This window comes from Drosophila ananassae, chromosome 3R (assembly GCF_017639315.1).
Source record: "Drosophila ananassae strain 14024-0371.13 chromosome 3R, ASM1763931v2, whole genome shotgun sequence".
Taxonomy (NCBI): domain Eukaryota; kingdom Metazoa; phylum Arthropoda; class Insecta; order Diptera; family Drosophilidae; genus Drosophila; species Drosophila ananassae.
The window spans coordinates 8909377-8933422 of NC_057930.1; the positions used below are offsets into that span (position 1 = coordinate 8909377).

At 44.1% G+C, this 24046-nt stretch overlaps 4 protein-coding genes across 5 annotated transcripts; 2 read left to right on the forward strand and 2 right to left on the reverse strand.

Annotated features, from left to right (window-relative positions):
- The first annotated feature begins 1321 nt into the window (after nucleotides 1–1321).
- On the forward strand, nucleotides 1322–19788 carry LOC6505515. The gene is made up of 2 exons (XM_001964922.4): nucleotides 1322–5637; nucleotides 19614–19788. The coding sequence occupies exon 1, from the start codon at nucleotides 2604–2606 to the stop codon at nucleotides 5583–5585; it is 2982 nt and encodes a 993-aa protein (XP_001964958.1). The 5' UTR covers nucleotides 1322–2603; the 3' UTR covers nucleotides 5586–5637; nucleotides 19614–19788.
- LOC6504415 (fibrinogen-like protein 1) lies at nucleotides 15910–17746 on the reverse strand. The gene is made up of 2 exons (XM_001964923.3): nucleotides 16208–17746; nucleotides 15910–16147 (listed from the first exon to the last, which is right to left on the reverse strand). Exons 1-2 carry the CDS (start codon nucleotides 17305–17307, stop codon nucleotides 16012–16014), a joined length of 1236 nt encoding a protein of 411 aa, XP_001964959.3. The 5' UTR covers nucleotides 17308–17746; the 3' UTR covers nucleotides 15910–16011.
- Nucleotides 17770–23809, reverse strand: LOC6502757 (fibroleukin). Of its 2 annotated transcripts, XM_044715945.1 has the most exons (3): nucleotides 22679–23809; nucleotides 22179–22613; nucleotides 17770–18163 (listed from the first exon to the last, which is right to left on the reverse strand). In XM_044715945.1, exon 1 carries the CDS (start codon nucleotides 23795–23797, stop codon nucleotides 22745–22747), a length of 1053 nt encoding a protein of 350 aa, XP_044571880.1. In that variant the 5' UTR covers nucleotides 23798–23809; the 3' UTR covers nucleotides 17770–18163; nucleotides 22179–22613; nucleotides 22679–22744. The 2 variants fall into 2 exon arrangements, with proteins under 2 accessions (XP_044571880.1, XP_044571879.1); XM_044715944.1 differs by lacking the exon at nucleotides 17770–18163 and having other exon boundaries at nucleotides 21531–22613.
- On the forward strand, nucleotides 19213–21450 carry LOC6505526 (tRNA-dihydrouridine(16/17) synthase [NAD(P)(+)]-like). Its single transcript, XM_014905018.3, has 5 exons — nucleotides 19213–19531; nucleotides 19614–20054; nucleotides 20139–20583; nucleotides 20646–20811; nucleotides 20878–21450. Exons 1-5 carry the CDS (start codon nucleotides 19453–19455, stop codon nucleotides 21370–21372), a joined length of 1626 nt encoding a protein of 541 aa, XP_014760504.1. The 5' UTR covers nucleotides 19213–19452; the 3' UTR covers nucleotides 21373–21450.
- Nucleotides 23810–24046: the final 237 nt, after the last annotated feature.

Below are 24046 nucleotides of genomic sequence, written 5' to 3' on the forward strand. Positions count from 1 at the left end.
AAAATAACAGGCTCGAATCCTGTCAGATACCCATTAGACGAGCTCCAGCAGATTCTCGGTCGTTTTTCTGCGGCTTACATAAATCCCTGGCTCACTATCCATCTCCATCTTTGTCAGACTGTGTCTATATATTTATCTGTCCACCCCGCCCCCCAATCTCCCATCCAGCTCGGGCGGTGACCTCGTTTCCCGTCTATGGACTTAGAACTTTAGATTGTGGGCATCCTCGGGCATAAATATTTACCAATCGCTTGGTCAGGCGACGGCATGTCTGCTTTGGATTTTATTTTGAGGACGGATACCTCCACCGACCCGTCGCGTGCATCTTCCACGTAAATAAAATCACATCCAGTGCTGAAATGTACTCGCTGCAGCACGTGCTCCAAATATTCTCTCGAGTGTGCTTTCCATTTCATCTAACACCTTGTACTTTCCGCCCCACTATTCCACCTGAGATGTCGATGGGCAAACATAAATAAAAAATGATGCTGGTAGCCCAAAAAAAACCATATAACGAGAAAAAACTGGGCGGCAAAAGCGAAAGGTGCGTGCCAATCTACGTGGGCCCTCCATCCGAGCTCTCCCTGGCCCATTTAACGTTATATAATAGTTACTTCCTGTTACGATATGGCTCCCCAGGGATGGCAACGTGAGTCGTATGGCTAACAAGCTAATAATCCTCGGGGAGTTTGAAAAGAGATTTCTTTAGATATGTATTGGAATTCATTAAAATTTTGAAGAAAGAGTAAAATATTATTTTCAAATTAAACACTAGAAAAGGGCTGTAAAAAAAATTAATCTCAAAAAACTTTTTAATTATTTAAAATATTTGGAATATCAGGCACATGTGTATCTCTTACATAGAGCCACCCCCAAGAGAGTCAACGAAAACATTGGCATCATCCTACCACCCTCCTCTCAAACCATCGATGCGTGCTGGGATAGTTAGTGGGCGCCCCCCAATTCCCCACCCCATACCATCACCCACCACCCCCCGTTTGAAAACGGCTACCGGCAAAACCGCACACAGCTGTGATGCGATGCTTGCGCTCTTTCCTTCTCCTCCACTCTCTCGGATACTCCCATCTGGCATCTGGCGTTCAATTATGAAAGCTTTTGGCTTTCAATAAACTGAGTAATATGCTTTCAACCACTTTCCACCGAGAGAGGCTTTCTCCCAGAGTTTTGTATGTTTGGCGTTTGAGAGAGAAGTTGTAAGTGGTGTCGAACATTACACTATACTTGTATTTTATTTAACTTGGTGGATTTTGGGCAAAATAAAATATTAGTATTAATTTTACAAAAAATTAATAATAATACAAAACTATCACCATATCATATATGTTAAATAACAATAAATCCTAATTCTATTAAAAATAGGCTAGACAACAAAATTATAGATTAACTTATATCTAGTATGCAGATTAAATTTAATTTTAATAAGTTAATTCTTGTTAATAACTACTAGTTGGCTGACTAGTGCAACTTAACATCGTTAGAAGCCGAAGCTCGAGCAACGGTTTGTTTGGTTGCAAGCTTCGGCGAAAGTTACTCCCGCAACAAGGCTTGCGGGTTCGTTGGTTCGCGTCGGTTGAAGGAGTCGGTTCGTTTTTACCCGTCGGCAGTAAACGCGGCTATATTATTGTTTTAACTCGCGATATGTACCTTTGTGCGTGTGTTGGTAGACGTCAGACTATCAGGAATATTAAAACGAAAAACGAAAAGGCAAAAGGACCCGAAAGGAAATCATAGAGCAGGAATCCCGCAAAAAATATAAAAGCGGACGGGGGTGGCGACCATCCTGCCTCTCGCGGCGCCCGCTGCCAGTGTAACCACCCCCCACGGCGGCGAAAATAAAATACGAAATCAACAAAATACGTTCACGTATGAACCGTTAACTGCGCCATTCACAATTCGCAACAAAAACGAAGAAGGAGAATTGCAAATGGCAAAGGACTCGGCGGGAAAGAGAGAGCGCTGTCGCCAGCAATAAGCTCCAAGTCAACAACAAAAACGCAAAAACAAACAAGTGCAAAGGAGATTTTAATAAAAATATAAGTTTGGGATTCTGAGAGAGAGACAGAGAGCGCTAATAAAAAGCAGTTACAATAAATGCCAGCCTAAGAGGGACGCAAAAAACTAGGCTACACTATAGGGCCAGGAGACAAGAACAACTAACTATATAAAGATTAAATTAAAAGTTGGAGCTAAAAGTTAAAAAATGTGTTTCTGAAAAAAGTAGTGCAGTTGTGGAATGAAATTAATAATTTTTGTATAAACAAATATTAAAAAAAAAATAATAGTTTTCCATAAAGAAATTATAACTTAACAAAGGAACTATTTTTAATGCTAATCTGAAGCATCTAGACTCTCAAATCAAAAAGAACTGTAATCAGAAAATTTAAAAAAAAATGCAAAAAAATCGGTTGGGAATTATATAACGATTGCGGTTCGCTTACTTGCATCATCCGTCGAGGGCGTGGCTTAGCATCTGATGTAATGTGCAGCTGTGCAGCAGGACTCCCCATTATCACATCATCATCATCATCGTCATTTCCATCATCATCATCACCAGACCCGATTAGCCCAGTCCCCTCTACAAGATGTCCACGCCAGCATCTGGACTAGCATCTGGAGCGAAAGGAGCCAACGGAGTCAGGACGGAGACGGATCACATCATAACCATCAGCACTGCCAGCTTGACGGAGCCCGGGAGCGAGGAGCCTGTCAAGGGACTATCCACGCCGGCCCGCAAACCCCAGTCCTCGATTGGAATACCAGTTCCCTCAGTAGTGGTCCAGAATCCTCCCACTAGCAGTGATCAGTCCGGGGCAGGGAAAAAGAGGTCCTTTGGCTGGTGCCGGCTGTCCCAGCTGGTGAGCTACCAGAACAACATCGCAGATGTTCAGCACCGCCGGGGAAGACGCCTCCACGGTCTGCAGCTGCCCCTGCATCCTCTCCAGCTGTTCGGCTGGCTGGTACTCCTGCTCTTCGGAGTGGCCAGCTATTGGGTCCTCATCCCGGCGTTTCACGCTCCGCTGCAGGGTCCTCTATATGGTCTGATCACGGGCCTCTACCTGGTGCACATCGTATCCCACCTGACAGCTCTGCTGACGGATCCCGCGGACAAGGAGCTGCGCCGTGTTCACCGCAACGACCGGATTGTGCCGGAATTCGATCGCACCAAGCACGGCCACGTGATCGAGAACGGCAGGTGCCACTTGTGCAACATCCGGACCTCGTCCAGCCGCACCAAGCACTGCTCCGTGTGCAACAAGTGTGTTGGAAAGTTCGATCACCACTGCAAGTGGCTCAACCACTGCATCGGCTCGCGCAACTATGTGGCCTTCCTGATGTGCGTAGTCAGTGCGGTGGTGGCCACCCTGGTCATCGTGGCAGCCGTGGTGGCCCAAATCGTCTTCTACTACGTCCAGCCGGAGTGGCTCAGCTTCTACTGGTGCCGGATGGGCGCTACATCCTCCTCGTCGTCATCGTCGAGCCACCAAATGGACGGGGGCGACTTCATAAATCTCACCCTAAGTCTGGGAAACGGCACAATGATGCTAATGGAGCAAGAACCGGAAACGGTGCCGGGGGAGCCACCAAGTGTCGACATGGATGAAGAGTTGGCGAACATAACCATGTCCACGCTGCCCACCCTCCTGGAAAACTTTACGGCCCTAATAGAAGCCAGCACGGCTCAGCCGGGGACTAGCAGTCTTAACAACCACACCGTGACGCCCGTCGTGGACGGAATCGGAGTCCATGAGACTATTTTCCTACTTCTGCTCGGGGTCCTGGGACTTCTGGCCGCCGTGAGTGCCGGCCTGCTGCTGCACTTGTGCTTCTTTCACATCTACATCTCCTTTTTGGGACTGACTACCTACGAGTACATCAGAAACCACCGCCAAGCTCAGGAGGCCAAGGCCAAGCAGCTACAGGAGGGAGCTGCCACTGTGGCCAAGAACGGGAGTGTCCACTTCTCCGCGTCCCTGCCCGAGCCCCACAATCCGTCCAGATCATTGCCCGGGGGACAGCAGCTGTACTGCTGCTCCGGCGCCCCGCATCCCAGCCAGCAGTCGCAGGAGGCGTTGGTGGGCCAAACGGAACAGTCCATGCGGCTGCACTGCTGCTCCAGTTCGCGGGAGTTCCATCAGAGTCGGCAGGCCATCTACGTGTGCTCCCTGCTGGAGGAGACAGGACCCCAGGTGCAGTTGGACCAGGATACTCTCAGCAGCTTCCACTGCTGCTCCAGCTTCGCGGCCAGCTCCCTGCAGCGGAGGGTTAGCGTGGCCAAGGGATCGCTCATCTCGGCAGAACCCCGTCCCCAGCGGCCAGCCACCTATCTCCAGTACACGGAGCAGTGCACCCTTTGCACTTTCCGTCTGAGGAGGGGACCGGGCGGCGGAGCAGGCTCTTCGGGAGCGGTGAGTAGTGCCGGTGGGAGCAGCAGCACCCGCACCCTGACCAGCCAGACGGGAGGCGGATCCTCCTCCACGGGCACGGCAGCTGGGAATATCTCGAAGCATCAGCGGTGGAGACGGAAATGGAACTGTTGTGCCTCGGTGCCGGACAGTCCCGATGTCCCCAACGATCTCTTGGCGGCGTTGACTTTTCGAGAGCGAGAAGAGGCAGCAGCGGCCGGGAAACTGAATGCCCAGGAGCTGCCCATACAGTTCATACGCACCCTGAACGGCGGCCTGGAGCCGGAATCCCTGCCCCTGCCCCTGAAGATAACAACCACACCGACGCCGCCTAGAAGCTCCAGACTGCGGCACATGTTGCGCCTGCTGGGACGCTATCGCCGGCCCCGCTGTCGTCATGGGTCGCATCACGGAATTGCGGCCAAGGAGCACGGCGGCGTGGGCGTCGGCATCAAACAGAATCAGATACGTCCATTGCAACTGCAGGCGGCGGGGCGGGGCTATGCCACAAACTCGACGGCCACACCCACACCGCCAGCCAGCTCGCCGAGCCGGAGCTCCCTGGAGAGCAGCGAGCTGAGCACGAGCACGAGTCCCTCGAGCGGGCGCAAGGAGCTGATGCTGCTGCCCACGTCCGTGATAAGGGACGACAGTGTTACCACCTATACGCTGACGCTGCCGCCCGCTCTGCCGCCTCCGACACGAAGGAAAATGAACCAGACCAGCCAGGAGCTGGCAGAGCTGGCCGAGACCCTGGGATTCGCCAGCAACCTGCAGCAGCTCTCGCAGCAGAACCAGCAGTCGCAGACGAACAGCAGGACACTGCCAAGTTTGGGCAATGTCTACAGGCGGCAGCGGCGGAAGCACTTCCTGCGGACACGCTCGCCCACCCTGTCGCCCATCCACGAGTCCGGCCTGTCGAACCCAACCTCGCCGCAGCCGCTGCGCCACCACCACCAGCACCAACACCAACACCAGAATCCAGCCAACTCTAACTCCAATCCGGCCAAAGCCACATCCTCGCCACTGTTAAGCCGAGCCAGCGGCACCTCGTCTACGGCTCTCGTCCAGAATCTATGCAGTCTCGCCGGCGAAACCCTGAAGAAGACCGCCTCGAACAGCTCCCTCCAGAGTCTCAGCTCCAACTCCAGCAGCACCTAGATGGCCGAGGCGTGTGGACCGTTCCTCGTATGGTTTCTGTTTTAGTCCCTAGGTTAGTCTTAGTCTTAGCTGTAGTGTTATCCACTTACCAATCCCCAATCCCCGATCTCCGCTCTGCAGGAGCTCCGGAAATCAATTAATCCCCGAGCAACCATTGAAAGTCATAACTGAAATCAATTACCAGTCGGCTGGGAATGGGTGGTGGGAGCTGTCAGGGCCAGTTTCGGAAATTGGCTTTAATGCCATGCGGTTTCATAGCCAAACTTAATTACCGCTTTTGATTTGAGTTTCTTTGTTCATTGGATTTATTGGGAAACTGAGGCTGGGCCATGACTTTTGGGGCATAATGTAGTTAGTATAAGGGGTTAGAGAGGTCTATTATGTTTTAAAAGTGTAGAGGTAGAGGTCTGCTAAAATTCTTTGTTTATAGTTCCTATCTTCTACTGGGCATAGGGCAAATAGTTTTTGAAACTTTAAGATCACTCTGCTGCTATCCCTTTTTTCTGCCTTCAAAGGAATTTTCGAGAAGTTCCCCGCCCTCGTTGTGAGCCTCGTTAGTTCCCAACTGCATCAAGTTCGCTCAATGTGGCCCCTCCTCCCTAAACACGTCTTTGACGTCTATTGAATGGCTTTGCAGTCGGATTGATAAAATATGCAACAGCATGTGGAGAGCGGGAGAAGGTGCAGAAGATATGGAGTCATCCCCTAGAGCAGAATCCTTTTTCCTCCTTTTTTTTGTATTTGTATTTTGAGTCCTCGCCCTCGCCACCGCGCATGTATTGATTTTCATTTTGCAAAGTGTGTAAGCGAAGGCGTCACTGGATGTTTACGTATTTTATCTGCAGCTGTAGCCTCCGATGTAGCTGTGGAGTCGTGTATCTCGCAGGATACAACTGCAGCATGTTGCCAAATTGTTACGCAAATGTTTTCATTCGATTTAAATTCAAATGCAGGGACACAACGCGCCGATGGCAATTGTCATGGCTTGGAAACTTGATTTTGATGGCCAGGTCTAGCCGGATAGCTGGATGGAGGGTGGTGGGTGGTGGGTGGAGGGTGTGCCCATTAAATATGCCCAAACTGAATAATTAATGAAGCGCAAGTCAGGAAAACAAAAACGAGAACAGGACCTTCGCAGGGGAGTAAGAGTGAGAGTGGGAGTGGGGGACTGGTAATGGAAATGCGTCAAAAGCAAAAAGTGAGATTGAGTTCTCGTGCCCCCACCGTCACCGTCACCGTCTCCTGTTCAAATGTCAGTCGGACGGCTATCGAGGATTGTCCCGGCCAGAGGTAGGATACACATATGTAGATGGATAGACAGCCGTAACGACTACGCACATGACACTCCCGGCTCCATCCAGCCACATCTACCGCCTGGCGGTTCATGTTATTGAAACTGACAGGCAAGCGGGCAAATGGAAAGTCAATTTTTAACTGGTTTCTGGGCAGAAGGAGGTGGTGTCAGCCAGATAGATTGCCGGCCAGATAGAGGAGCCAGGATCCACTGCCGGAAACGTCCGTTGAGTGGTTTGTGAGGTGCGGCAGTAGTTCGCCAAGTGTGATTAGTTTCTTCTTTCATGGATGAGCAGGTGGTGGCTTTTCTGCAATTCCAAATCAATTTCAGTTAACCTCAATCCCCAAAGGGTCCCATCGGTCTGCTTGAACAGAGTTAAAAGCTGAGGCCAGCACTCTTATTACTAAATGAAGACAAATACTTTTAATGTCGTCACTTAACCTTATGATGGCATAATTCCAATATTACTAAAGTTCGTCCCAGTCGGGGCAGGAAAAGTTCTTGCTTGGAAACTTTCTAGAAAATAAACGGAAAATACCAACAAGGGAATTAATATTGAGTGCACAACTTTTGAGAAGCAACACGAATGAAATGAACTTTTCCACAATAGCTCCATTCGTGCTCAATTTCCCGAACACTCGGCCAACATTTTAGTTAATTAATTTAAGGCGTTTGCCAACTGTCCTCTATTTCGGTCAGCGCTGCCAGCGGATTGGGGCCAAAATAAATGGCAAGTTAATTATAGAGTCCCCGTTCTGTAATGGGGTGGAGGTGTCTCCCCTTCTGGCGCCACACACGCCACATCAACACGACTTGACTGCAAATATTTTCGCCACACATAGGAAACAGATACGGGCACAATGGCCGGAGAAGGGCGGGGAAGATGGTGTCAGTGAGCCCGTCCGACATGCATTTGCAGTTGCTTCTGGTTGTTCTGCAGGTTCCTCCCATCCAGTTCGAGTGACAAGCGACAGAGACACGACCGGCAAATGATGGAGAATAACATAATGCCGCAACTATAAATGGATTTTAGATGCAGACTCGACGCCACTGACAGCTGGAGCAACAATTCCTTCTTTATTTTCCCCCACCTCGTCCATTTCCGGTTGGCGAACCCGACTGCAGCGACTCTTGGGGGCGCACCGAGTTGTGTGGCAAAATGTTTAATTTTATGGCACTTGGCGTTAACATTGGGACCGCCACCTGCTCCTCCGACAGCCTCGAGTCAGGATGCACGAAGAGGAACACACGCAGATGGCAGTGTTTCATTTATTACGTATCCGCTCCGTGTTCCACAAAAATTATGCAGCCTTTCGCTGTGGGAGTCCTCCCTATAGATAACTAATTTTCAAAGAGTCTCACTAGAAGAAGTAGCAAAAAGATCTTTAAATCTCAGGGCTTTGATGCAAAGGGAATCCTTTCTGAAAATCGTTAAAAGTATTCCTTTCAAGGATCCGATGAAAACCCTGGAGCAAGTTTATGCAGTGTTGACATTTTTGGAGTGAAATGGATTAAATTGTGTATGTGCCAGATAAAATATTCCAATTTAATTGCCTGTTCGTGTCGTGTAGCTTCGCCTCCCATTCCAGTGCCTTTGACTTGTGCCACGCCCATTAAACAGGATTGGAAAAATTGGGGAGTTGGTAGCAACTACCAGGCAACGCCCCCGACTTTTCAGTTCTGGAGTTTTGTTTATGGGGGACAAGCAAAAAGTATATTTTGATTCGAATTTCGAATTTGGGAGTGGGATTTCTCCCACTTGACTGACTTTCCCTATGGCAACTGCACTGTTGCTGTTGCTGTTGCTGTTGCTATTGTTGTTGTCATGACCACTTGTTGTTGTTGTTGTCCTGGATATTGCCGTGCATCAATTATAAAACATTTTCTTGTTGCCGGCTTCAATACTCCTTTGACATGCAAGCACAGATTGTTTTGCATTTCTGGCTCACAGATAGAGAGACACTGGAGAAAAAATGTAAATGTGTTTAGTTTCGATTTTATAATAGTTCTGCTGAATATGATACTAGATTCTTCGGGTGTAACGGCAAGGGACTAAAGTTGAAAATTTGACTAATTTTTCAGGTCTCCTGCAGGAGGACCTCTGCTTGTATTCAAACGAATTATGATTGATGGGGCTTGTATTGGGTGCGACGCTACTAGTCTTGCCAGACGTTTGCCTACGCCTCCAGTTACACCCCCCCCGCTCGTTATTAGCCATGGTAGTTAAGTTGGCTACCAACTCCATCTTTCCGTTCACCCACGCCTTTGTTTTCGCTCCGACGGGTGGCACCACCCCCAGCAATGACATTTCCAGCTGCCTTGCTTTTCCTTTTTCGTTGGTTCAACGAACTCCTGGCTCTTTTGTCGGACTTTCAGTCAGGTGGAATATTCCGAGTAGATCCATACATGGCCCACGGCTCCTCCCAGCTCACCCCGCTTAAATACGCTTTTCAATTTAGTTAATGACTTGCCAGATTTGTGGGCCGACACTCCTGCAACTTGAGCTAAAAACAAATCAACACACGCCCCGAGACGGTTGCGAAAAGAGACTGTTAGATTCGGCGTTCAGGAAAGTTGGTAAGCGAGGGCAACAGAACACGAATAAAAGATTGAATATGTACACAACACAATAATTATATTAATTTAGTCCCTTAGTCCCGGACATGTAATGTGGAAATATTGTGCGCAAAACGAATGTATAAATAATATATTTTGGTAAAATGTGCAGCAAGCCAAGTTCACGGAGAGCAGAGCATAGCAGAGAGACAAATATTTATAGGAAAACGTTAAGGATAGAATAAATATTACAATTGTATGCAGCCCGAATAAGTATGCTACAGAAACGAGTTAGGCTTAACACTGATCCAAACAGCATCAGGATGACTACGGCTATGCTTTGTATCGTATATTGTATTAGAAATTAACAATGAACAACAAGAATAAATGTATTTGTATTTCCGTTTGATATTTTTGCTAGTATTTTACGTACGCCGCCCCCTTAAAGTTAAGTCTAAGAATTGTAAGTCGCTCGCTTGAATGCTAAATGGCAGAGTGGCGAGCAGAGCAAACAAAAGTGGAAAAAAATAAAATCGCCTGAGAAACAAACAAGCTCCGAGTGCGGCTTTTAAAACTATCATTGGCCACCTGGTGGCCGTTGACTGGCTGGGGTTGGGTGGGTCGTCATCATCGTCAGCGTGGCTGATTGCCGGTTGTGACCCGCTTTCATTGGCACTTTAAATATTTAGCAGGCCAGGCATACGGAGCATAGTTTTTGTTGCACAGCAGGTGGCATGCGGCATGTGGCGGACTGACAGGATATACATATGTATATGCATGCTCCTTGAACGTGTTGACAATTTCATCGGGCTCGGGTAGTGGCACTAGAACTGGAATCATTTGCTGAACTTGCTTCCTGTTGCGGTCATTATGGTCAACTTATCTCCTTCGGTGGGAGCTGCCCACGCTACGTATACGCAATTTTGCATTTGCCCTTGCCAAGAGGCTTGTGGTTCTGTGGCAAACAAATGGTAATGATTTGAAGGTTTAAACTCCAATCTATTCTTGCATTTTCTTAATTTTAAATCCAAATTGGAGTGGTGACCTTTTAGAATTCGTTTTATTGTTGGTTATTGAAACAGCTGGAAAATTCCAAAAAGTCCCAGGAGCAAATTGCCCTGACAATCGATAAACAAAGTAAACACCCACCCACCCGCTGGCAAATCACTCGAAAGTATTGAAATTTTTGGAATTTATTTTTCGTTTTATTGTTTCGGCCAGAGGTATGTTGTTTTTATTATTTATGCAAATACTTGCACGTAAATTAACAAAGTAAATTGTTGTTGGCGTTTTATGTTTCCTGCTTGTCATGTGTTTGCCCCGCCAAAACAAATCACACGACAGCCACACACGCACACACTCGGCACATACACCCACACCTTGGTCCGCACGCATACACGCACACATAAGCACCGCCTCTTTTGGCCCTAAAGCTTAGCGCGTTGGCAATAAAATGTCGGGGATTTATGGGTACGTGTCATTTGGCTTGTTTGTCTGTCTGCTCACTTTGCAACAGATAAACAGAAGGAGTAGCTATGTGCGTTTCTGGCTTGTGGATGTATCCTTCGGAGTGCTCAAGTGTGTCGCTTTTTCCGAGAATCTAATAATGTGTGGGTAGTGCTTACAGTTGCCCTCACAATAATAGTGATGGTGATTGGGGAATAATGATTCTGGCAGTAACAAATCACTAACAAATCCAAAAAGTCTGCGGAGTCGAGTTTTTCGACTCTATAATACTCGGTCTCTATTGCCTTCTCTCTATAAAGGTTGTTTTTTAGTAATTTGACAAATGAAAACAGAAAACCAAAGGTAACTATTATATTTTTAAGATTTCAAAGTATTACAAATTTATTACAAAATATAAAACTTTGAAAATCCAGTATTAGCTCTACCTATTATTTTGGAAAGAAGTGTATTCTGAGAAACTAATCCCGGATGAATCCACTGAAAAAAGCCTTTACTGTTTCTCAGGTTATATTTTCGTCCATGTATCCTTGTCAAAATCCAAAAGAACAACACTGCAATATACGCATACGCATAACCTCTTTTAAATCGCTTTTGTATAAATTTACTCTAATATAAATATTTTGGTGGTCCCTAAAATGAAATTAAATTTTACCTATTAAAAAATTCCTTTCTAAGCTATTATCTTTATTTTACAGCTCCCTAAACAGTCGAACCATTAATGTGTCGAAATTCTGATAACAACCAAATCCTTTTAAGAACATTTTATCACAGGGAATAGGGAAATAGGGAATTTTAATAGGGGAATTTCAGGAAATAGGAATTAGGGAATTAAGCAGTTTCCTGATCAAGCAATGCCCTTAAGTAGACTACAGTTTTTGCAGTATATTCGGAAATTTACCACAAAATAATGATTATCTAAGTATGGCTTCTGTTTGAAACTTTTTTCTACACTTTTTTATACACTGAACTACTAATTTCCTTCTCTAATACACAATTTTTTTTTTTTTTAATTTTCAATAAAAAGCCCTGCCTCACTCTACCAGTCAATCAGTAAAATTCACGTTCAATTTGGCCATTTGGCTAAGGCTAAGGCTGGCTTCGTCACCGGCAACATCATCGTCTGGCCTTACAAATATAATTAAGTGCAAAGGAAACTCGGCAGACAGCGGACACAGTCACACTTTCCCACACTTTCCACACTCTCCGCTTATAGTATCCCAGAGCAGACAAGGCCAGCCAGCAGCCAGGCCCTTCATTACCGTCACTGCATCTGTGAACCATATCCATCCTACAGACTCACACTCTCGTGTTCGGGTCCTCGTCTCAAGTTTTCTTTTTTGCCATGAACAGAGCGAGAAATAATGGTATAATGATTGTTTTTGTCAATCGAATCTCTCTTGGCGTGCTTACCATTCCACATAAATACTTGAAAGTCTTCCCCTTTTCACCTTATTTTTTGCTGTGTACACTGGGTCTGAATCAAGCCTGACAGGCAACAAGCATCATTAGTCCTAATGAGCTGTGTGTAATAAAATTCCATCAAAAGTGTGCAAACAACATTAATGTACAGCCGCCTCCTCTAAGGATGGAGCAAAAAAAAAACAGGAAGCCCAAAAAGCGGGAACCTTCAATCTGCAACCTAGGGCACCCAAAAATTAATTAATAAACCAATTTGCAAGGGCTGGAGGCTAACGATGAAACCTTTAACAAAGTCGTCCAATGTGCATATATGCAGGAGCCGGGACAAAAAGGTCCTTCATCCTAGAGTTACGATGATGAGAGCTGCATTCGAAACTTGGCCCTATTTCAATGGTGCCTAACTGGAGGAGGAGACGCCCAGCTAGGGACGCCAAATTGTCGCCACATCTTTGCCGATTCTCCGCCGGCTCCCCCTTATCCTTTGACTCTCTTTCCGAGCCCCGGCAGCTGTCTCTCTCACCCAATGTCCTTGAAATGGGCACAATGCGGGCTTGTTACGCGTTTCGGCCTTTTATTATGGTTTATTACGTCAGCAATGGGATTGTACTTCGTAGTACACATAGGCCACAAGGCGGGCAGAAGCAGAAGGATGCACCTTGGCCAAAATGGGTGTTCTTTAAAGTCAGATCTCTCACTCTCACATAATATAATAAGGAAAAATGTATACTAGTAGTATACTAGTGAATACTACTAGATCATCAAACTCAGATTACAATACTGGAGCCTAAGCAATATTTTTCTCTCTGTGTCGTGGGGAAGCAGGATCGTAAAAAACAGAGTACTGGAAGGTGGTACCGCCAGCTGGGCCAAGTGCCCTGACTTTGACCCGCTTGTATAAGAAATGCCAGACGACGTAACGGAGCTCCAAAACCTAAGGGGCAGATCCTGGGGGTGGGGCGATGCATTTGATTAAGTGGCGACATCTAGGGGCGGCTCAAAAGTCCACCCATTAACCCATTCGCCTATTTCGGGGGTCTCACCAACGGCTTTTGACTGAAAAAAGGGGAAATTACGTTCTTACTTATGACCATCCAAGGACGTGTGGTCATAAATATGGTAGACATGTAGGACTGGGCTATGAACTCTATCGAATAACGGTATTTACAAAGGACAAATCATGGGAAAATATATTGATAGGAGGTGGTAAGGAGTTCTAGATATGGGTCGCTCGAAAGGAGAAACTAAATCATTAAAAGCGTTAGTAGTTACAAATAGATTCTTTAACAAAAGACTTAAGAAGAAATAACTAATCAAGCCAAAACAGTTCCCTAGGTAGTATAATTATTTATTTATTATAATTTTTATTAATTCTTAAATAGAAATTATATTACAGAGCTATCAATAGAGTTTTCCATGGACAATTGCACTCCTCTTTTGGCTTAACTCGCTTTCCATCATGAATGTCAACACACCGATGGCCACTGGAATAGGTCAATCACTTAAAAATAGTCTATTTCATATTTTGTACTTTTCTGTGGCCATTTCGAGGTTTCTTTTAGAGGGGTTTGGTACTTTTTTGTGGCAGCACGCAAAGAGACTCTTTATTTTTCAGTTTGATTGCCACGCCACGGGGAGTTGCCAGTTGCATGTGCCGGCTGGACGGGAGGTAGGGTGTTCGGGGCTGGCCAAGCCTGCGCTTTAATAGACCACAGCCGGGGGGTGGGTCGTCCTTGCCATCCTTGACCACTTGGAATTTCATTGCGCTTGCTGAGTAAGTGAAACAATACGTTGCCATTGCAATTGTTGTGTGTTTTCCTCTCCTTTTTTTTTTGCAAAACTCTACAGTGTATGCGTAATTCGTGCAAAACTCACGGAAAACCCATGTGTGTGTGCGCGAATGAGGTCATATTTTGGAGCTGTTTCCAGTGGGTTTGTCCTCAGTCTCCAGAGTCCTTCTTCGTTCGTCCTTTTTCGCTTGTCGCGCCACAAGTTAGACAGCGAAACAAATGTAAAGCTAGCTGGGACCGATCAGGAATGGAGCTAAAATAGAACACTGAGAAAGTTATATTTAAAAAATGGTTTTCTTTGACAATTTGTGAAATACGTTTTCTCTCCGTGTTGGCCACTAAGGGGCTCAGCAGGGCAGAACGGGAAAAGGAGCCAAATATCCTTGCCAAGTTTCTAAGGGAGACCCACAGAACATAACCGCAAACAAGAATTAGACGAGAAGACGACGCCAAAGTTCAAATGGCAGACTCAGCAGAGAAGTCATCCCGCCCTGCCCTGCCGTTCACCCACTCTTCAGTGGGTTGAAAGGATTTAACGCCTCGTTGAGTGAAAAGCAAGTTAATTCACATTTTTTCGCATTACCAGTTTTTTATTGAGTTTCCTTCGATTGAGGTCTTTTATGTTTTGTTTTCTGCGTAGGTGGGTAGGTGGCTCTTTGCTAAAACTATTTTTTTATTCTTGGGATTAGGGAAAACATTTTTTATAAAATTTATTTATTATTTTAAATTCTCAATCATGCAACTCTCCTTTTAAAAACAGATTTTTTATCCCTAATTTGAGGCTGTTTCTAGCGTGCTTTTTAAGCTTTAGTTGTGCATTTCTAATGCCCGTCCAACCGCCCAACATGCTGGAAGGTTAACAATAAATAAACATCACTGCCCCAGTGCGGTTTTGTTCATAAAACCATTCTGAAAATGGAAGAGCCAACATGCAATGAGTTGTTAGTTGGGGGGGACTACCTCCCACCACCCCGAGATCGTACCATCTTCAGTGAAAGCCACGAGACCGCCATGGCCAAGTTCTTCTCCGGCCATCTTAATTGGTGCGGAAATTATTAATTATCCCTGGTCGGTCGAAACTACAGAAATTGAAAGCTGGAGGAAAAGTGCATTGAAAGCCAGTGTCGGCCGCAGATTTAATTACTGGCTGCCATCTCGGGTTTAGCGAATTCCAAACAAAATACAATTGTTTGCGGTTCACCCTAATTAACAGAGCCCAGTATTTGGTCACTTTTTGAGGTTTTCTTCGAGTTTTTTTTTATTGAGTTTTGATTGAAATAGTTGGGGAATAAAATAGGCAAAACAACACAGCAAAATATTTAAATAGAAATGTTAACTCGCCGTCATTAACAGTCTTGTTCATGTTGCAGTTGCATTTGTTCGTTGCAAAAGTTCTTAATTGCAAAAAGCCCCAAAAGCAAGTCCGCCCGCCGCCATCTCTCCGCTCGAATTTCCCAGCCATGACCCTGAGGGGACGTCCGTGCGGTAACTTGGTTGTAATTTGGGCGTAATTATGACAAAGCCCACAGCTGGCAGCACAGTCCCACCCTCCACGCCTACTTCTTCCAGGGCTGCACTTTATTTCCGTTCTTATGCGAAAAAGTTTCCCGGCCATTTAAACTTTAATTACTCGCAGGCATTGGCTGCGAAAGGCTCCTCCTATTATTTTGGCCAGAAGAGAATACCGAAAACCTAATGCCGGGTGAATCATCTGAAAAATCCCTTACTGTTCCTCAGGTATTTCTTTCCCCAACCCTAATCGAGTTTGAAGCCCCAAGGACACCCACCGCAATATACGCATATATATTTTATTTTAATGTTTTTGTTTTTTATCCGCATTAATCTTCATTTTTGTGTTTACAACTAGTTTTGTGTGGACGGGTTTCCATATTCCAAAATGTTCTTAAAAGGGTTTGGGTCTAATCATCATTTCGACAAATGTAAGTGAAACAGACCAGTCGTATTCGTGCCAACTTCCCCAAATTATCCCATTCTCATCCTCCGTTTTACCATCTTTGTAGAACCTTCCGTTTAGGTTGCTGTAAATTCAAGTATGAAGCTTTTTTAAAATATTATAAAATTGTAATTTTACGGTATACCTGTATCCACAGTTATTAAACCACCAGCCACCACCCATATAGCTAGCACAATTTCTACAAGCCACGTCATTATCCCTGTCAATAGTGGAGAACTTTATGTTCAAATGGTGTTCTATAAGGGAGTCGCCTGCACCTCCAGTGGGGTTTCCAACCGATTCCAATGGATAGGAATCCTTCTCACTACCAATCCTGAAATTATCATACTGGACGAAATCAGTGGACCCGTTCACTTTTCCCAGACGGATAAGCAGTTCATGGTGCCTCGACTGAGTTATGAGGTGCACCTTCTCCAAGCCTAAGAAGAACTCTCCTCTCAAATTTCCAAACCCATCTCTGTATTGCGTCCAATTGCGATCAAAGTCCACGCTGCCGTCCATCCGTCTCTGAATTACCATCCATCCAGATCCATTACAAGGAGCCTCAAATGCACTAACTTCCGGAAGCTTAATATGGAATAGGCCTTTGCTGGCAGTGGGACAAGGGCTTATTTCATCACATTTTCCAACATTTTCAATTGTTTTAGTTAAGTTTTGGGGTAAAACATTTATTTGACTGGTTAGGTCCTTATTTTGGGATTCCTTGCTCATTGCCTGATCAGTCTTTTCCTGGATTTCTCCAACATTTTTATCCAACAAAGAATTCTTGTTTTTATTAATATTGTCCGAACAACTAAGTAGTTTAATATTAAAATAGTCTTTTTCTTCACTAGCTTTTTTAAGATCTTCACAAATTTGAGTTTTAAATGAATTTATTTCATTGTTTTTCTGGCTTATTTCACTTTTAATAATCCTTATCAGCTCTTCATTGCCACTTTGTGCTTTTATCAGAGCATCGTTGTTTTTGGTCAGAGTGTTTATTGTGTTTTTTTGCTCTTTGCTGCTTTCAATCAGCGCCTTTATTTGTTCATCTTTTATATTAATTTTATTTATCAAATCTTTTAACCGGCTGTTATGCGCGGCCATTTTCAACTCCACAAAATGGTTTAATATTGGCTGAACAACTTCAACTGCTTTTTGGTAACACTCTTCGTCGGCGACAGTCAAGTCTGTCAGGACCAAAACCGAGATAATTGAAACTATAAGTATAACTCGCGGTTCCATGGCGTGCTTTCAGATCACTATGTTTCGGTTGAATGAAAACTAAGCCGGGGTTATTTCAAAACGAAGACTCTGTGCCCACGTTCTTATAAGATTTGAACAGTTTGGGTATTTCCCAAGGTTATCTCTCTTGTCCATCGGAATAAAGGCCACATCGGGTAGAATATTTGGAGTTTTTCAAAATTTTTTAAATTCAAAGCTTTCAATTAAGAATTTAACTTTTATATTTTGATTACATTTAAAAGAAAAATTAAAACTCGAGTTGAGGAAATCATTTAATTACTCCGCAGACTATTTAAATATGAAAGTTGCTAATATTAAACTGAACTAATCACATTGTCTCTGCGATCCACGTCTGAGATCCACGTTTCTACGGAAAGACGGATGAACGGTCCGTCAGATGTTGATTAAGAATATTATACATTCATATGTACATATGCTTGATGTACCCCAAAATCACCATCCACACGTTGTTCCAGTTAAATAAATTTCATCGAATACCACACACCCTTGTACCCCTCGTGTTCTGGGTAGAAAAACCCAAAAAACCATTCCAAAAAAGTCGAGAAGAAAAGAAGGAAACCTGCCGTCTCCACGGATAAAATTGCATGCCGTTTCCGGTCAGTAAACTTTCAATACAGAAACTTTCGAGGTTCAAGCCAGGTTTGTGGATGTGTGTCTGAGTTTGGGTTTGTTTCTGTGTGGGTGTTTGGCGAGTAAGTTTCCAATCGAGCCAACTTATGCAAGTTATTGTGCAAGCTGCCCATGGGTTGGGTGGATGGTATTTTCATTTGGTAAGAGCTTAACATCCTTCCTAGGTGTGTCCAAGAGACTTTCATAAAGTTAGGGCAGTGCTTGGCTGGCAACGAATGAAAATATAAAATGTTATATTTAACAAACGAAACAATACAAATATGTTTTTGTATACAAAAACAACTTTTTTAGGACAGACTTAAGTGATAACCTTTGAAAGGCAGAGACACTTCATTTCAAGTCAAGTTTTACTGTATTATTTTTCTATTACTATTAATAATACTATTATTACAATAGTATTGTATTGCAACGCGCGCTATTGGGAATTAAAAAATATTTTACATAACCGACTTATCAATCGGATTATTTATCGGCATTTATTTGTGCTTTTCATTGCAATCGAATCGAAAGCCTATGTTTAAAATCTTGTTTCTTGGGATTAATCTTTCTGAAGACAGGCACAACTTAAATAACTCTATTAGTGCACATTTGTTGTGCTTGATGGTGTTTCTCGCAATTGATGCCTTACTGTTGCAGTTGCAGTTGCAGTTGCTGTGCATTGGCTCAGAGCGCAATTTTCACGCTTCTTTGAGTGGGCCAAGCCCAAGCCCCAAGTAACGAAAGCGAAAACCGAGGAAAAGTAAAATGACTAAGGGGGAGATGCTAAAGAAAACACCATGCAGGCAGACGGAGTCAATTAATTGGACCAGAGACTTATAAGCAACAAACAGGCTATTACAAGAGAGAAAAGTTTTTATTAAAAGTGAAATTTTTAGTATTGATTCGGGATTTATTTCTCTAAAATATACTTTATTGTCCATGGCGTAGTAGATGCTAAATCCTAGTAGATAGTCTCACTAGATTTAAATATGCGAAGATTTTATAAAGGAGTATTGGTCTAAAAATTAATAAAACATATTATTTTGATAATGCGTTTAAGGGCAGACAATACAGATTAATAAAAATCCGTTTACAAGATATTAAATTTTTATAAAACACCATGTATTTTCCATTCATAATATGCCATAATACGAGAATAATTTGTGGTTAAATTTTATCCGAAGATATCCTTTACACTCCATTTTTATTCTTTTTTTTAGTTAGTTTAGTTTTTGTAATTTTCGCCGCCCAGCGTGTTTGTGCGTTTTTTGTCAACAACTCAACGTAAATTTGTTTGGCGTTGGCTTTGGCTCTGCCCAACTGTGCGTGGCTTTTTCCGCAGTCACTTGGCCGCACCCAGTTGCCGCTAATGTGTCGCTAATTAGCTTTCCAGTGAAGTGCGTGGGTGCCTGGGGAACGTGGACGCCAGCCCTTCTACCTTCTAGCCTTCTAGCGGCTAAAAAATGGGTCACAATATTAGACTGCATTGCGGGCATTTGTCAATTCAAATTTGCGATGAGTTGCACAACCTTAATTTTTAAGCTCCGAAGAATCCAAAAAAGGCCTATCAAATCAATTTACTTTACTGACCATAGTAATCATTATAATCGAGAGATGATGTTGACTGTAGTATCTATTTCCAAATTAACCATCTTCCTATCTTCTGACTCTTCCAGTTAATAACGTAGTTAATATGGTGAACGATGAAGGCGGCGAGGCATCCCCGACAGCAAAGCTTGGAGGCTATGACTTCTATCGCTCCACCCTCGGATCTCCGCGCTACGTGGTAGCACCCATGGTGGACCAAAGCGAACTGGCCTGGCGGATGCTGTGCCGTCGATATGGAGCCCATCTGTGTTACACCCCGATGTATCATGCCAACCTATTCGCCACCGATCCCAAGTACCGGAAGGATGCTCTGCAAACGTGTGCTGGCGACCGTCCTCTGGTTATCCAGTTTTGCGGTAACGATGCCCAACAAATCTTGGACGCAGCCCTAGCGGCGCAGGATCACTGCGATGCGGTGGACATAAACTTGGGATGCCCCCAGGCGATTGCCAAGCGGGGGCACTATGGATCCTTTCTCCAGGACGAGTGGGAGCTGCTAACGGAGATTGGTAAGCACCCGGAGAGAGTGTGCTAATTATAGAAATATGTTCATACTTGTGATTAATCATACGAGTTCAATTTTATTATTTTAGTGAGCACGCTCCACAAGAAACTTTCCATACCGGTGACCTGCAAAATTCGCATTTTCGAGGACCGCGCCAAGACAATCCGATATGCCCAAATGCTGGAGGCTGCCGGCTGTCAGCTCCTTACCGTCCACGGCAGGACTAGGGAGCAGAAGGGTCCTTTGACAGGTGTCGCTGATTGGAGTTACATCAAGGAGGTGCGGCAACACATCAAGATTCCCATGTTCGCCAACGGAAATATACTCGGCCTGGAGGACGTGCACCGGTGTCTGGAGGAAACGGGAGTCGATGGGGTGATGAGCGCCGAGGGAAATCTACACAACCCAGCCATCTTCCAGGGGCTGGCTCCACCCGTCTGGCACATGGCCAAGGAGTACTTAGAATTTGTGGACCTCTATCCCTGTCCCAGCTCCTACATAAGGGGCCATCTCTTCAAGCTCTTCCACCACATGTAAGACTTATGTTTTTAATTTTGTTGAATATTTTTCCTGATGTTTTCCCGTTTATTTTCAGTATGAATATCCGACAAAATTCGGAGCTTAGGGAAACCCTAGCAACTGCCAACCAGTTAGTGCAATTCAACGACGTAGTTCAAAGGGTAAAGGCCAAATACGAGCCCTACCACAAGGGCGAATTGCCTTACGAGCCTGAGGAAATGGATGCCACCGTGGGTGCCGAGGTAAGAGCTTCGTAACATCTCTCGACTTTGAATGAAGTAATCAGTATTCGAAACCTCCATCCGTAGAAACTTCCCCTGGCTCCATGGCTCTGTCAGCCCTACATACGCGCCTCACCCGAGTCCCACCGCCAAAAGATTGCGGAGAAAGAGCGCGAGGCCGAGGACCCCAATCGAGCCAAGAGGCAGTTCTTTGACAAGGACGGCAACGAGATCTCTCGGAAGCGGATGAAAAAGCTGCGAAGACGCCAAAGGCGACCCAACAAAACAGATGCCCAGATTCAGATGCGGCACGAGAGGCGTCTGGAATACTGCACGGAGTGCGCTAATCCACAAGGTTCCAAGTGCGAATTTCGTTTGTGCCGTGTCTGCTGCAGGGAGAGATGCTATAGCTCTGATCGAGACTGTCCCGGCCATGGAATCCTCATCAAATCCCGTCGAGCCAAGGCCAAGCGGTTCGAGGAGAATTCAAAGCATGAAGAAAACCAAGACTCCGGCGTAGGTGCTGAAAATCCGGACAGTAATCAGACGACGGTTGATACGAGTACGCAGGATATGCTTTGACCCTTTAGGAACCACTAGAAAGTGATGTCACTTGTTTTCGTTCCTATTTCCGGCAATAAAAGTATATTTTTCTGTTAATTGTTCTTTCGTATTATTTTGTCTCTCATTATTTCCAAATTGTACGGAAATTTAATGAATATTTACGTTGTGATAAAGAGTACAAAGGTCTTGGGTAAAAGGATAAAATATGAAAAGGTAACGATACATTGTTGTTTTTCGGATATAGGAGCTGCCAACCCGTTTAATACGAATAGAGCGATAAAATTTAAACAAGGTTCCAAAAGTTGTGGGTCTGAACATAAAATAAAACATAAAATAGGGTCAATGTCGTTATGTATTGGGACATACGCTTCCGCTGGTTAAATCCAATGAAAGTTATGAAGGAGGCTCGGAACTAAAAGCATACTCAATATAAGAACATGATTAAAATATGTTCCTATGCCCCCACTAGCTTCAATTTAATCAATAAAAACTATATTGGGAAAATTTTTGGATACAAATTATCTAATTTAAACAATATATTTTGCTTGATGAAGCGCTTGTCCAGTCGAACGCCTACAGAAAATGTTTAATTCTTCGTCTATATACTACTACATCGTCGCACATAGTAAGGTGTACTCAGGTTCGTCACCTCGTGGACTTCCAACCTCAGTGATATACCCAGTGCCAGGACACATTTTTAAAATTTCTTCGTTGAATTGAATAAGTTGGGGTAAATTCAATTTTTGATTAAGATGTCAAAATTTTAAAATAATTCGTTGATCTTTTATGGTAAAATTATAGGTAATACTAATAAAATATAATACATCTTTAATTTGCATTGCAACTTGCAACTCCAACCTCAACCGTCTTATTCTTGTTGCAGTTCGTGTTGTTCGCAAAAGGTCTTAATTGCAAAAGGCCCCAAAAGCAAGGCCGCCATCCATGACCCTGAAGGGACGTCCGTGTGGTAATTTGGTTGTAATTTGGGGTTAACAAAGCCCATAGGTGGCAGTACAGCCAAAACCGACACGAAAGGCTCCTCATATTATTTTGGTCAGAAGAGAAGAGAAGATTTGAAAACTAGTTTTGTGTGGATGAGTTTCCTTATTCCAAATTTTTCTTAAAAGGATTTGGGTCTTATCATCATTTCGACAAATGTGAGTGAAACAGTATAGTCGTAATTATTCCAACTGGCCCAGTAGATGCCGTATGAGTTACCATTCATTTTTCCACCTCTGTAGAACTTTCCGTTTAGGGAGCTGTAAAATTAAGATAATAGCTGAACAATTTTAAAATATCAAAAAATTATATTATTACGGTGTACCTGTATCCACAGTTATTAAACCACCAGCCACCACCAAATCTACTGGCGCAATTGACATCACTTACATCACTTCAAATGGTAATATGTGAGGGAGTCGCGTGCAGTGGAATTTCCAACCGATTCCAATGGATAGGAATCCTTCTCACTACCAATCCTGAAATTATCATACTGGACGAAATCAGTGGACCCGTTCACTTTTCCCAGACGGATAAGCAGTTCATGCTGCCTCGACTGAGTTATGAGGTGCACCTTCTCCAAGCCTAAGAAGAACTCTCCTCTCAAATTTCCAAACCCATCTCTGTATTCCGTCCAATTGCGATCAAAGTCCACGTTGCCGTCCATCCGTCTCTGAATTACCATCCATCCAGATCCATTACAAGGAGCCTCAAATGCACTCACTTCCGGATGCTTTATATGGAATAGGCCTTTGCTGGCAGTGGGGCAAGAAGTTATTTCATCATATTTTCCAAGTTTTTCAATTGTTTCAGTTAAGTTTTGGGATAAAACATTTATTTGACTGGTTGGGTCCTTATTTTGGGATTCCTTGCTCATTGCCTGATCAGTCTTTTCCTGGATTTCCCCAACATTTTTATCCATCAAAGAATTCTTGTTTTTATTAATATTGTTTGAACAACTAAGTAGTTTTATATTAAAATTGTCTTTATCTTCACTAGCTTTTTTAAGATCTTCACAAATTTGAGTTTTAAATGAATTTATTTCATTGTTTTTCTGGCTTATTTCACTTTTAATAACCCTTATCAGCTCTTCATTGCCACTTTGAGCTTTTATTAGAGCATCGTTGTTTTTGGTCAGAGTGTTTATTGTGTTTTTTTGCTCATTGCTGCTTTTGATCAGCGCGTTTATTTGCTCATCTTTTATTTTATTTTCGTTTATCACATCCTTTAACTGGTCTTTTAAGTACCTGCTGTTATCCGCGGCCATTTTCATCTCCACGAAATGGTTTAAGATTGGCTTTACTATTTCAAAGCAGCTTCCACTACACTCGACCACCTCAACTACTTCTTCCGGTGCTGTATTTTTATAACACTCTTCGTCGCCGGCAGTCAAGTCTGACAGGACCAAAACCGAAAGAACTGCAGCTATAACTCGCAGGTGCATGGCGTGCTTCCAGGCCTCCATGTTACGGGTGAATAAAAACACAGCCGGGCTTTACTTAAATCGAGGTACTTGGTGCTAACGTACTTGTACGATAAGTAAAGCCAAAGGTGATCATTAATGGACCTCGCAACAAAGATGGACCGGGAGTTTATTTTTGCAATTTTCTGTATTATAATTTAAAAATGAATTGGTTCTTCGAGCTTTATTTGACCTTCGGGGAAACCTAACAGCTTTGTCTTCTTCAGCAGT

Coding starts and splice junctions, on each gene's coding strand:
- LOC6505515 (XM_001964922.4), top strand. CDS start 2,604: ATGTCCACGCCAGCATCTGGACTAGCATCTGGAGCGAAAGGAGCCAAC.
- LOC6504415 (XM_001964923.3), bottom strand. CDS start 17,307: ATGGAACCGCGAGTTATACTTATAGTTTCAATTATCTCGGTTTTGGTC. Junction 16,148..16,207: donor TTTAATAACTGTGGATACAG/GTATACCGTAAA, acceptor TTGAATTTACAG/CAACCTAAACGGAAGGTTCT.
- LOC6505526 (XM_014905018.3), top strand. CDS start 19,453: ATGAGTTGCACAACCTTAATTTTTAAGCTCCGAAGAATCCAAAAAAGG. Junction 19,532..19,613: donor AATTTACTTTACTGACCATA/GTAATCATTATA, acceptor TGACTCTTCCAG/TTAATAACGTAGTTAATATG. Junction 20,584..20,645: donor TTCAAGCTCTTCCACCACAT/GTAAGACTTATG, acceptor GTTTATTTTCAG/TATGAATATCCGACAAAATT.
- LOC6502757 (XM_044715945.1), bottom strand. CDS start 23,797: ATGCACCTGCGAGTTATAGCTGCAGTTCTTTCGGTTTTGGTCCTGTCA.